The 14,440-nt window shown below is 39.4% G+C and overlaps 1 protein-coding gene across 2 annotated transcripts in view; it reads left to right on the top strand.

Moving 5' to 3' along the window:
• The first annotated feature begins 2,861 nt into the window (after positions 1-2,861).
• The window catches only part of chrna7a (cholinergic receptor, nicotinic, alpha 7a (neuronal)), a 31,826-nt gene continuing 20,247 nt past the window's right edge, over positions 2,862-14,440 (top strand). Inside the window, exons 1-4 of one of the 2 annotated variants that reach the window (XM_084365421.1) lie at positions 2,862-3,026; positions 8,497-8,636; positions 9,675-9,719; positions 14,326-14,435. In XM_084365421.1, coding sequence (XP_084221547.1) covers positions 2,972-3,026; positions 8,497-8,636; positions 9,675-9,719; positions 14,326-14,435 — 350 coding nt within the window. In that variant the 5' untranslated portion in view covers positions 2,862-2,971. The remainder of the gene's footprint in view (positions 3,027-8,496; positions 8,637-9,674; positions 9,720-14,325; positions 14,436-14,440) is intronic. The other variant, XM_084365422.1, reaches the window with a different exon arrangement.

Consider the following 14,440-nt stretch of genomic DNA (forward strand, 5'->3'; position numbering starts at 1 on the left):
AGCCCGTATTGATTTTAAAATTTTAATCACCACTTTTACAGCTTTAAATGACCTTGCCCCAAATTAAATGACCACCAGTGTGCCCTAGGTGACTGTGCCTTTGCAGTCAGAGCCCCCAAACTGTGCAACTCCCTGCCTACTGAAACCAGGCAGGCTATATCAGTGGCATTTTTAAAATCTTCTCTTAAAATCTTATTTTATAGGGAAGGCATCTATGAATTCTTAATGATGTTGCTGTGTTTCATCATTTTACTCTTTCTCAACTTAATTTTATCCCACAATGTTTTTTCATTCTTCTATTATATATTTTAGCTTCTTTTTAAGCTGTTGCTCGTCATCTGTGTCATTTTCAGCTGTTGTTTGGTTTTCTCTCTTCTCCTTTTCTGTGAAGTACTTTGTAACCTTGTTTAGAAAAATGCTATAAAAATAATATTGATATTACTGATATTCTGACAAGCCTATGAATATATTATGGTGTAGTATCTAGCTTACACAGTTGCTACCATAACAGCATGACTACAGCAAGGTAAAGATTCCCTTAAAGCAGCATTATGTAGAATTTTGCATGTTGTGCATTTGGCTCTCCCCACAGTTTCTGAGTGGAACACTAATGCCCAGGTCTGTAACAATTTGTCAGATGTAATGTAGGTGCTAACTACAAACACAACTCATTACGTCATAGCAATATCATGTGTTGAAAACTTGTATCTTGAAGTAGACATGTATGTAACGCTGTGATCCTAACCTCTCACTGAAGTTACATAGTGCAGAAACAAGTGATTAGAGACACCATTCACCCTATTACAAGACACTGTACCATTAACATTATGTTAAAGCTGTTATTGTAAAGTAAAGAAGTTACAAAATGATGCTTTAAATAAGAACATGATATGGGTTATGTCATCAAAATGGCCGCCACTGCTGACGTATAGTTTTGTAACTTTGGGTTCAGACGCTCAAATTTCAGAACAGTAAAGAACTTGTCATTTATTGAGGACAGTACTGTAAGCAAACACTCGCCAGCTGCATCAGTAATCAAGCCAACCAGCTTTTGGTCTTTGGCTTGACGACAGTACAATAAAAACAAACGGCTCTGCCCTTTGCCTGTGGCAGTTATGTAACCTATTACTTTTTAGGTTCTGCTGAATATCAAAGTTGACACCAGGATTCAACCAGACTTCAGTTTAGGTCATCAGTATTGTACCCAGTATTTTACCAAAAATAATGAGTTTCTCCTTTCATCTAAAATACAACATTTTTACTCCCCTTTTCCACAGGCTTATCTTCCACTGAACCACAGGACCAGTAAGAACAAATCAATATTTTATTAGAGTCTGATTCATACAACACAATCACACTGTAATTTGCAGGCTTTATTTTGAAGTGTTACCAAACACTTGAAAAGAATTGGTGTCAAATGGGGTCAATGAGACACAAGAGGTCCAACCACAAAATGAGCAGCTTACTGTTTGACTTCGACTCTGACAAACACATTTTGGGTAAAGGAACAGGGTTGGGAGGATTACTTTAAAAATGCGTTCCGATACAGTTACTAATTACCTGTTAAAAAGTAACGTAATCCAGGTATCACAATATTAAAGTAATGCAACTTGATTACTTACTGTTACTTTTGGATTACTTCAATACCGAACATATCGAAATAAAGACTAGAGAAAAGAAATACCAATAAGATTACTTTTGTTTAACCTTAATAACGAGTGTGTGTTCTGTAAAAAGATATATTTGTGTATTTGGTTTCACTTAAGAACAGAGTGATGTTGTGTCATGTGTGTGCATGTGCATGGTTACAGACTAGTATATCATTCTTTATTTTATCATTCTTTAATTTATTGTAATCCTGTCTGTAATCTATTTTTTTCACTGAAAGTATCTGTAATCTAATAACATCTTTTTTTCTTCACTCAACAGGAATACAGTTACCCTTTTTGTATCCTAATTACGTAATCCTGTTACATGTATTCTGTTATTCCCCAAGCCTGTACAGGATTAGTAGTCAGAGTATCTATACACCTCAAAAATATGTGCGGTGCCTGCAAAATTAGAAAGAAGACACCACGTACTGATTTTCAAAATAAAGTTGTAGTTTTGTTCAGTGACCAGCAGATGTCACCCTGTGGTGAAGAAGTGAATTGATTGGCTGCTGTGCCACTTTTCCAGCATCCCTGTGCTTTTCTTATCAAAGTCTTTCGACTCATTTTGGAAAAGAAGTTGCAAGTTCACATTCAAAGTAATCGTCAGGAACCTAATGCAGTGAACAAGCTCATATAGGGGCTTCAGGACCATTAAGTCAAGAAGATGCTCACAATATATAAGTATATTTAGGAATTTTAGTCATTTACATGTTTCCACAAATAACATTTGTGCGTTATCAGTTTTCATTTGTTTTTTTTCTTAAAGGTGCAAAATGTAGTTTGGGGAAATAAATTCAAATATTTATAGGGTAAAAATACAAACTCAGGTATACTTATTTAATATACAGTATTTCCATATCTAAATAAACAAGCTGTGTGAAGCTAGAAAGGTGGCCACTTCGACGGTTTCCTGCATGAATAAATAAACAAAACAGTGTGAAATTGTCCTGTCATAAAAAGCAAGACTTTTCTCTCTTGATGAAAATGTCTTCCCCAAAACTACATAGTGCACCTTTAATGTGGACCGCCATGTTTAAACTACTCTGTAAGGGTGTTGTCCTGTCTCAGTGGGTTCATGGTCACCCAGTGAGACAAACTACTGTGGTGTGCTCAGTCTTCTTGATGCTGCAACAAATCTCATAGCTGTCCAGCCAAACAGCTATTCATTAAGAGGAGGGGTTATTTAAAACACACACACACACACACACACACACACACACACACACACACACACACACTATCATCACTCCTGCATCCCGGCAGGTCCAGAGATGAACTGAGGGATCTCCCTGCTGCTCTCACTCCTCGCTCGGTTCAACATGGACTTGCTGAATTTTCTGCTGTTTCTCGCGGTCTCTGCCGTCACAGTGAAAGGTAAGCTGTCAGCATGAGCTTTAATTGCTAATTAACTCCCACAAGACAGGAGGACTTTGATTGGGACGCGGGGGGATTTCCTGTTTTGGGAGGTTTTTGCGCTCCGTGTGTGGTTAACTTGCTCCAGCTCTGGATCGATTTGCAAGTGGAATGACAGACCTGTTGTGCCAAAAGCCGGCTTTTCGTTTACATTATCGTCATTTAGTGCTAGTTTGAATCACCTGTGACTTCACTGGTATATGTAAATGTGAACTAACATGAAGCATAATATTGAAGGGAGTTATTTTAGTGTCCAGGCTCTTCTTTTGAACCTTTTCTGCCCTGTTGGACTCATCTTTGTTCACTCATGTTCAGTGTCCAAGCAAAATCCACAAACCTCTATATCAACCAACCAACCTTTTTGAACAAGATAAAAGGTTTAATGTGCAGGCTATAAAGATAAATGACAGCTTTCTAATTGCATTTTATTGTGACTGGTGCAGATATAGAAGTTGTAATTAGTGCAAACATGTTTTCTCTAACTTTAAAGGGGCACTATGTAGTTTTGGAAAAGCTCAGGATTTTAAAAATTATATTCACAATACTAATAAAATAAAACTATAAACTTAGGAAGATTGCCATAGCTGAATAGATAAGCTGTTCTCATAAGAAAATAAAGTCTCCAGAACACTGTTTGAAGCTACAAAGGTGGCAGGGTCCGCCACGTATAAACAAAGTAAAACAGTATGAAATTGTGTTGTCCTTTAAAGGTACAGTGTGTAATATGTAGCGGCATCTAGCAGAACAGACTTGGCAGAAATGGAATATAACATTCATAAGTATGTTTTAATTGGTGCATAATCGCCCAAAGATAGGAGTCGTTACCTTAGAATTAGCCATTTATATCTTTATAGGGAGCAGGCCTCCGTCTACGGAGGTCGCCATGTTGCACCGCCATGTTTCTACAGTAGCCCCGAACAGACGAACCCAGCACTAGTGAGGGCCTTTTGGCGTTTTGTGTGGCCGCCAGAAATGACTGGGTTGGAAGACAAAGAAGTTTGAAACCACAATCTGTTAAGGATGGATGATCATACTCATTTTGTACAAGAAAAATCACAGGAGCGTGAATCGTTGTCAAAGAAACGAAAACTACAAGATGCAAACGAGATCGGGACAAGCAACGGCATAAAACAGTAATAAACATTGGAGTCGCCTGTCCAAGATGGAAATCTCTGATGAAAGAGAAATGTTTGCAGATTGACCCAGAGGTGTCCTGCTTTCTGCTGGACAGGTAAGAGTAACCTTACTGATTACAACCGACCATAATGAATATTTCCCCCTGCTGCTAATGGTACACAACCTCGATAATGTACAATGTATATAAGCAGAACATTAGTTTCATTGAAAAGTAACGCCGCCACGTATAATGTTAAATATTAGGGTCCCGGCATTCATGCGGATGTCATTTGACACGCACAACCCACCTGAAGACTGTTGCAGACCAAGTACAGCCCCTCATAGCAGGAACTGTGGAACTCATAACAAATATGTCTATATGGACTCTTTACAAGTGTTGCTCCCGGTTTTGCATGTCTACATTGACATCCAAACATGACTACTGTTATTCAGTTAGTGAAAATAGTGAAAATCTTTTGTTTATTCTTCCACGGTTAAGTTGGAAACAGGCACAGGCACTGGCTCCAAACCAGCACCTGATACGCCTTGGTCAAAAAGGGGTAAATGTGCATTGACACACCACAAAAACTGCTCAGGAACGACCCGAGGAAGGTGTCAAAGAGCTTAAGGTATCGCCCTGGCCTCCACAACCCAGACCTTGATCCGATCAAGCATCTGTGGGACATGTCGGACCAAGTCTGATCCAAGGAGGCCCCACTGTGGATCAACTTTGCTCTGTCCCATCAAGACATGGACACAGGACCTCCGGAGGTGTCTTGTGGTGTTTGGCACCAGGGGTGTTGGGAGATGGGTGCCTCCATGGATCAGACTTGGTCCGGCATGTCCCGTAGATGCATGGTCAGTTCCGATTTGGGAACTTGGATGCCAGGTTGACACCCTGAGCTCTTTGTCAGGTTCCTTGGGCCGTTCCTGAGCAGTTTTTGCGATGTGTCAGAGTGCATTGTCCTGCTGGGGGGCCACTGCCATTGGGGAGTGCTGTTGCCATGGACATGGTATGCTTGGTCTGCAACATGTTTGGTTGGGTGGTACACGTCAAGTAGCATCCATATGAATGGCAGGACCCAAGGTTTCTTAGCAGCACCACATATTGTTACAAAATGATCAATGTTTGCACATCACCTGTCAGTGTTTTTATTGTTGTGGATGATCGATCGGTGTGTATATATTGCTGTATTGATGTGTGTGTGTGTGTGCGTGCGTGTGTGTGTGTGTGTGTGTTAGAGAGAGATTGACACAAACAGTGTGACTGCTTGAAAGCACCAGAAATGACACACCAAGTTCTTCATTCAAGGACAGAACAGCGGTTTCTATATAATGAAACCATATCCTGTAACTCTGCTTTCTTGTGCCTTCAACACTATATTACAACACATCCTCAAATTGCTTATCTGAAGCTCTTATCTGCTGCTGCCTTTGCTCGGTTCATTGAAAGACTGGACAGAGGTTTCTATATACTACAGCCAGAGAAATACTCTTCTCCCTGTACCTTTCACATTATGTTGCAGCACATATTCCCTATGCTATGTCTGAACTGTGTTCTGTACTCTGTCGCTTCCAGTGCTCGGTTATGAAAAGACTCAACAAAGGTTTCTGAATGAATACCAGAGCAATCCTGTTCACGTTGTGCCTTTCACACTCCTGTATGTTCCAACACATTTTCTCATTGAAGTGCACACTGTGCTGCTTCCTGTTTTTCGGTCTAGAAGGACACACATCAGAGGTCACTGATGCAAATTTTTAAAAATCATGAGGAACGCTGATTTTTAAAAGTATTTCAAGTGTTTGTGAAACCTTCAAAAAATGCATAACATAAACCTCCTCTGAATTTTGAATAGTTTGATGGAGGCACTCACTCTAATAGTAATCTCCCACTGCTCAGTCTGCACTTTACAGGATCTAGTTAATTGAGGCTTCAATAGAGAGAGGTATAAAGACATGTCTTGTAAGTGTGTGCACATACATGCACATCTAAATGTCAGAGCACTTGTCTGGGGGTACTTAGGGCTTTTATCCATCTGTCTTGACATAATTAAGACATCCTTGATTTGATTAAGAGGTAGAAAGGCTTTGCCTCTGAGTTTTATGGCTCCCAGCACTCTTAATGCAACATGTTGGCAACATATCAGAAATGTTCTTCATGTGTTCTGATGGTCAGTAATTTACTGGGATGTTTTGCAGACATTTTTAGAAACATCTCAGGACAATAACACACAATGATGATCCTCATAGTGAAATTTGATTATGGTGGGATTGGGAGGGGGCCAATCCACTGGGGGTTCAGTCACGGACAAAGAAGAGCTTTCAGCTAATCTTTCAGTCATTTTATGAAAGAACCGGATGCAACAGAAAGTAGAGGAATGGGCAGATGCCTTCAGTCAACAAGATCTCTGCCAAATCATTGGGATAATGTGCTTCTCATACGTGGTTTAGAATAATTGGGATATGGCCATTAGTGAAGTGAATAAAGGCTGCCAAAAACGCTCCATAACTCATGTGGGGAGACGAGAGTGTGTTAAAATGAGTGGCAGGTCTGATTTGAGATTGCACAGAGAGATGGATGAATCAAGTCCAGGTATTGTATTTGGATGGTTGCCGTGTCTGCACTGCATTTGTTTCACTACCCCAGACTTAGACTTAGACTTTGACCTATATGTTTTAATGTAACTAAAAAAAAACCTTGCCAAATGTTAAATGAAATGCATCAATCATTTTAACGTAAAGGGTTTTAGTGCAGACTTCAGCCTGCATGGTCCAAGTCGGAGGTGCATTAGCAACACTCAGTGTCTGAGAGGGCCTCAACAAGTAGTGTTGAGTCATGGGGTGTAAGGTGGAGATGGGGCGCTGGTGAGTGCCTGCAAGAAGAGCAACATAGAGAATGAGGAAAAATAAACATTATAAATGGGAAGAGGTGTGATGATAAGCAAGACACTCGGAGATTAGAGGAGGTGTAAGGTAGGAGGAGAATGTATTAAATCAGTCTCTTAAGAAAACTTCTACTTTCAAACAAAGTAATAGAATTACAATATATCGATATTGTATCGTTATCATGATATGCTGCTACTGTGGGTTAAAGGCCACATTACAGTAAAGTGATATAATTTTCTTATCAGACTATTCTTCTTGTTCGAATACTTGCTTTTACCCACTTAGTCATTATAGCCACATTACTGATGGTTATTATATTCTTTAATATATTTGTGAAATTAACAAGAGTCACCCCTACAATATAGTTGAGGTGGTAATCTCAATGTTGAGATTATTGGTAAAAAATATTGTGATATGTGATTTTTTCACCCAGTCCTAACATTTATGACATTTTTTAAAAATTTCAAAATACAGACACACGTGTATATATGTAAATTTATAGTGATGTAGCCTAAGAATATCATGATATTATTTTGGGGCCATATCACCTGGCCCTACCAGATTATAAAGGCTGCTGACTGAAACTGTAGACCTGAGTGAAATATGTCTTGAAAACTATCGGATGGATGGATTGCAGTGAAATTTGCTAAAGATATTCAAGATGTCAAGAGTATATATTCAAATAATTTTCATCCTCTAGATTTTCATATTGTACCATAATCTGGACAATATTGTATTGCCTAAAACTTTGATTTATGACCAAAACCCTGCAGAACTAATAACATTTCAGCCTCAGCCGTACTTTGTGTTTTGTGCAAATTTGCAGATGTTAACTTGGTAAATATTACCTGCTAAACATGAACATGTTCACATTGTCACTCTGAGCATGTTAGCGTGCTTTTGTTAGCTCACAGCACAGCTGTGCCTACAGTAAGTAAATCCTCATAGAGCTGCTAGCATGGCTGTAGACATTATTGTTGTCTGCTTGGACAACAAAGCACTTTTCGAAATTTCACATTTATTGATCAAACAAGTGAGTAGTCAGCAAACAGTTCAAGAGTTCAGTGCCATGGCGCCCTTTTCTTTGGATTGTCTATTTGTTCGTTACAGCATAATTCCTCTCATTGTCTATTCACTCATGGTCATCACTGCTCATGCATTGACTCAGCTCTTGCCCTTCCAAACAAACTGCTTTTTTGTCTTGCTTAAAAAAAGAAGCCTTATTAGTTATATAAGACAAGCATTGAGCAGAATGCAGCCTCAGACAGTCATTAAGTTTGTTTAAACAAGAAAAATGTTTGTCTGTGTAAATGGGAGTTTGGCAATGAAATTGAAATGAATTGGGAATAGACATGGCTGTCTTGCTTGTTTTTTTTCTGAAGTGATTATGAAAGTATACTCACTGTCCAAGTTCCACTGTCTTCTGTAGACTCTCTTCAGGGAGCAGACCAACGCAGGCTGTACAGAGACCTGATGGTTGACTACAACCCACTGGTGAGACCAGTCGCTAATGACTCTCAGGCTCTCACTGTTCGCTTTGGCCTCAGCCTCATGCAGATCATGGATGTGGTACGTAAACTATGGCTTTCCACACACACCTAGTATGCATGTATATTGCACATGACAGTGTTATGATAACGATCAGTTATCAATTACACATTGTCACTTTAAATTTCAAATCCATTTCGAATGTTCCCTTTTTCAATATGGGTTCCTAGCGGATAAATCAAAAAAGGATCAAAACACACAGACATAGTGACAAGCGGGTTGAACAACAAGAAGCAAGCTTTAATGATGAGCTGATGTCCAAAATCCAACAATCCAAAATGCAAACAACAAAAAGCAGGCAAAGGAAAGTCCAAGGAATAAACTCAAGAGAAATACGAAATTGTAGACAAACCAGAAGCCACAGAGAACCAAGTGGGAACACACAAGGACTGAGGAACAGGCACAGGAACATAAGAGACACAGGGCGAAAATAGACCAACCAACAAAGACTAAAAGATAAACACAAACTTAAATACAAAAGGGCTAATGAACAAATGAAACATGGATGTACACAGAAAACAGACAAAGACTGGAAGTGGAAAGTAAAACATGACACATAAACTTTTAGCATAAAACAGGAAATCAACTGAACTAAAACCAAGGATCATGACAGAATATAATAGAACAAGATGGCACTTGTCTTGTGAAAAGAAACACTTTACAGCATACTTGCCACCCTTGAGAGGTTCTGGGGGTCCTACTCTGCCCCAAAAAGATTCAAGGAATAGGTTTCCTGTATTCTGGTGATACAAAATAATAAGTAAAAGTACATTTTTATGTCAAATAAAGCATAAACCTGCATAAATCTATCACATAAAGTCATATTAATCACTTTTCATTCAGAAAGCTTCAGCAGAACTAATGAAGAAGTGTCTTGGTGCTTAACAGCTGTCAATACTTAACAGTAAATTAGTTTACCAGTACTAAAGCCCTGAGATGTGAAGCTATGCACAGTGTGTGGCATGGTTACTTCTATATGAAACCAACTGAGAAAAAACAACATTCACCAAAATATCTGAATAATAAAATTAATACTGTATATATCATGTTTTCTGACAGGATGAGAAGAACCAGGTTTTAACAACCAACATCTGGCTACAACTGGTAAGCCTTTCCCCTGTGTAATATATGTGAAATCACAGAGAAGCACTTACACACATTTTTCTTCTTGCTACATTTTTCATAATGAATCCAACCATGTTGGAAAGCTACTCATCCTGTTTGTGATCGCAAGATGTTGGACTCTATCTGAGCTTGCAGCAGTCCGGAAACAGGTGACACCCCAGTGGTATTTTGGGGTGAAGCGTTGGACTATTTCTTGGCCGTGACTTCCTGGAATCCTGAGAAGAAAAGTCATTAGTTTTGCCATTTATTCCCTTGGGTGCTTCTACTCCTCTGTTGCTTCCAGGTGCCTGAGAGTTGATCGCCTGTTGTTATTCGTCAAGAGGGCCCAGAGGCCCTCAATTGAGTGGTCTCCAAGGCCCTGGTCATCTGTTTTTATGCTTTAAAAAGGAAATGTGCTCAGCCTGAACTGAGGTGAAACACATGTTCTGGGATTCTTAGAATTGTTTTTGTGTTGAAATCTGATTGTTTTTGGAAAGATAGACATTTGGGTTCTTCATCTTTGAGAAAATTACGAACTATAATATGATCATTCAGTGAAGCTTTTCATGGTGAGTTTCTGTGATAAGCAGTCTTAATCTTTAACTCTTAAGCGTTACAGATAATTAATAGTAATAAGGGCCAACTCCTCAGGTAAAGACTCTGCTGTCCACTTATATCTGAAGGAGAAAAATCTTTCCTTTGAGGACAACAGTGTAAACATATTGGTCAGAGAAGACAGATGGTTTGAAAGAGGAGTAAAGGAATCCATCTATGTCAAACTGGAATGACCTACGACATTACTTATCAGCCACCCACAATGCAGTACTGAGTTAACAGCTTAACAACCATTCACACATGGGCTCACCTAGCCCTAGCAATCCACATGAAGGCCGGTTGGGTCAGCGACCCACAAGTGGCCCTAATGACTCCCACACAGAGGTTAAAAGCCTGCAACTCCTCTCCAGTTAGTTAGAACTGAGGAAGCCTCTTGGATGAGAGGTGAGACGTCTTCAAGAAACTGAAACAAGTCCAGTTACCTACGATATAGCATTTGGAATTACCATGACCTGGATGACTGAGAACCTTCATCAACTTCAGATTTGAGAGTTATATCATCTCATCTAACTCTTGATAACTTCAACTATTTTGGCTTTATCCAAAGTTTTTACTCTTATATTTTTATGGATTAAACAAACAAGATATAACTTATTAATATAGCTAATTTTGTGACCTTTGGGCTGTTTCTCATGTTTTTATAGTATGCATTCTAAGCTTAGCCAACCGGCTGCTGGCATTAGACTAATATATACCGTACAGGCATGATAGCTATATGGATCTCCTTATCTAACGCATCGTTGCCACATATGTATGTGTATAGAAGACCATTCATTCCTATGGGAATCTCTGTGATATCTGACGTGCCTGCGAAACTTCTCCCCGCCGTAATACTTTGGTCCAGGATTTGCCTCGAGTATTTTAAAAAATGTATGTTTTGCAGTGGTTTTCGGAGAGACTGTATGACAGTGTGCTAGCTTAGCTAACAGGCCGCTAACTAGCTAACAGGCTATTTCCTTCAATTCAGTTGCTTATGTTGATTGTCAAGTAAGTTTGTATAATTAAAAAGAACTAGTTTATATAGTTCAAACACATTGTGAATCTGAGTAATATTATTCTGCTAAAATATGGTTATACATAACATACAGTCAGAATCGTCCTGACAGTTTGATATCTCCCTCCAGTTCTACCGCTGTTTTTTCCCTCTATAATTTCACTCATGGCTTAACAGGCAGTTTCCATTCGTCCTTAAAGAAATGCATTTCCTTGCATTGGACACAAGGGTATTATTCGTATATTTACTTATCTACACCAGTCACATACGTATGTGGAAACGGGGCATTACCCTCGGGAATAAGGCGGATTTACATACTTTCTTTAAACGTTGAAAGAAACAGGTGTAATCTACTTTGAATGTAATGTTTTTTTAAGTAGGATAAATTTACGATACTTAAGAATGGATTAGGGTTTGAGTTTAAACTGTTCCTTTAACTTTAGCTTTTTACCTAGTGTCTTAATTATGTATCTAATCACAACAAATCTGAGATAAATCTGACTTAATTAGTTCTGAGTTGCAGCTCAAATGTCTGAGTTTAAAGACAAAGTTTGATTGTCGTACAGTCTTGGTATTCACATCGACTGGTACCCAGTCTTTTCCATTTCATCTTCCAGAGGAGCAATATGCCCCTTTTCTCCTCCGTGGAGTGTGATGAGGTGCATGAACACAGATGTTTTATCGCAGCCTGTCCATTGTGTGACAAGAGTTCCCTGCTGCTGCACCGTCAGCAAGCTGTATCATGGCTGCTTGGCCTGTTTTAAATCAAACCGTGAAAATCACAGCAGCAGCCTCACTCAATCTCTCTCACTCCACACCCTGCAAAATCGAACAGAACAGAAGATCGCACAGAGAGCATCCACAGTATCTCCCATCTGTTGGCGTTGATCTAGCATATGTTACCTTAGTCTGCTTGTGTGGACTCCGGGGAAGAAAGTCCCAAAAGATGAGCTCATCTCACAAAGTCACTTTGAGGCAATGAAGATGGTTCTGTAAGATTATACATTCAATCATTTTTGCCTGAGAGAAGTAATTATAAGATTTTTAGTGCCTCAGGATACACTTGGAATGAACAAATTATAAATGCACAATTGTATGACACATTGCACAATGACATGAATAATTGAGTGGCTTTAGTTTTGGTTTAAGGCACCGTGCTCTTGCTTTAATTGTTAGGAACAGCTGTGTGGTTGACTGTTGGAGAAGCTAGTACTGACATTCCAGGGCCATATAACATGTTCAGCTCTTTGTTTGTCTGTGTTTGATGAAGTGTGTTCAGTTTGCTTTCAAAGAGTCAACAATCAAGCATTCTCCAACAACAGGGAACATTGTGATGTTGGCACGCTGATCAAGCAAATCCAAACAAAACACTTGACCAAACTTAACAGGTCAAAAACAGTTGACTTCAAAATGACCTCGAAGCATGAGTGAAGAGAATACGTTCTGTAATTTATGGCTTTTCTTTGTTTGTTCAGCCATGACCGTTGACAGTAACGTTAACCGTTTACTCCCAATGCTAGCAGAGAGCAGAACAAACAAAACTGTTATGTCGCATGCAAACCACCTGCTCTCTCTGGCCGACCAACCACTGCTGGGTGAGCGCATCACTAACTGTGCGCCGCTTGTGATATTTTCCGGGAAAGTCGCCACCAACCCCCAGTGTACATCTTTGGTATTACAGCAAATGCAAGGGCCTTCATCAGTGGGCCATAGGCTCAGTCATCATTGTGTTACCTCATTTGACGATATATAGTGACTTAACAGATATTTATTTACATGGAAATCTTCAAGATTATTACTTTAAGTTAAGATAAAAGGTCAGAGATAGGATAGGAATTGCTTCTTGATTTTTCCTTGAAACTTAGAACATGCACACAGGACCTTTTTTGTAATGAGGCCCCTGGGCTTTATAGCTATCCTAGCAGTGTGGCTCTATGGATAGTCTGCCAGTCCAGTACAGCTGCCCAGACTGAAATACCTCGACATCAAACAGATGGATTGCCAAGAACCCTTTTACAAACATTCATGGTCTCTTCGAAGGATGGGAATTCTCACGACTTTAGTGACCCTTTGACTTTTCCTCTTGAACCAAAAGGAGGCCAACATGTTCACATATCTGGTAAAATAGCTCGATATCTGCCCAATGGATTGTCACAAACACAATGTATGCCATTGTCTTTGGTGATCTCTTGACTTTTCCCTCTTTGCCATCTGCAGCTTGACATTTCTGGTTAAAAGTGAAATGTCTCATGAATGGTTTGTCATGACATTTCCCTCAAAACATTCATGCCCCCCTCAGGCTGAATTGTAATAACTTTGGTGATCCCTTGACCTCTTCTGTCATGTCGTGATGAGGTCAAAATTGTAAATTGCCCAGTCGGTTGCTTTATTTTAGGACCACATACCTGCAAAACTAACGGCATTCCCATCAACCTCAGCTGTACTTTGTGTTTGGTACTCATCAGAAAATGTTAGCATACTAAACTAAGATGGTGACAGGGCAAACATACTTGCTAAATGTCATCACAGAGCTGCTGGTTGCAGATTAATGCCTCATTACTGATGTCTGCTAAAGGAAAGACGTGTTTGGTTGTTGTCATCTGGAATGTGTTTGAATGTGATCAACAGCTGCTGAAACCTGTGGCTGATTTATGAGTTTTGTCCAATGTCATCATAACACAAGCTGATCCAGGGCTGTACATTTCACACTGTTTAAAAAAAACAAAAAAAAAACAATGTTCCCTGCAAATATAAAAATTGTATTCCTCCCCAGCATCCCTGAAACCTGGCTCAGAGATTCAATTCAATTCCTGTAGCATGTCACTGCATAATGTTCCCCACAGCTGCTGCCACACACATATATTATTTACTCATTGTAGAAACTGCCACAGAAAACACACTGGTGTTCAGCTTCCAGACAAGTTTTACCAAAGTGAAGATACAAGTTTATATGTATGTGAAATATGAAAAATACATTATGTTTTGTGTATCCCACAGCACTGGACTGATTATTACCTCCAGTGGAATCAATCAGAATATCCAGGTGTGACCAATGTGAGATTTCCTGACAATCTCATTTGGAAGCCAGACATTCTGCTGTATAACAGGTAGG

Source organism: Pagrus pagrus, assembly GCF_965226575.1.
Source record: "Pagrus pagrus genome assembly, chromosome: 1".
NCBI classification, from domain to species: Eukaryota; Metazoa; Chordata; class Actinopteri; order Spariformes; family Sparidae; genus Pagrus; species Pagrus pagrus.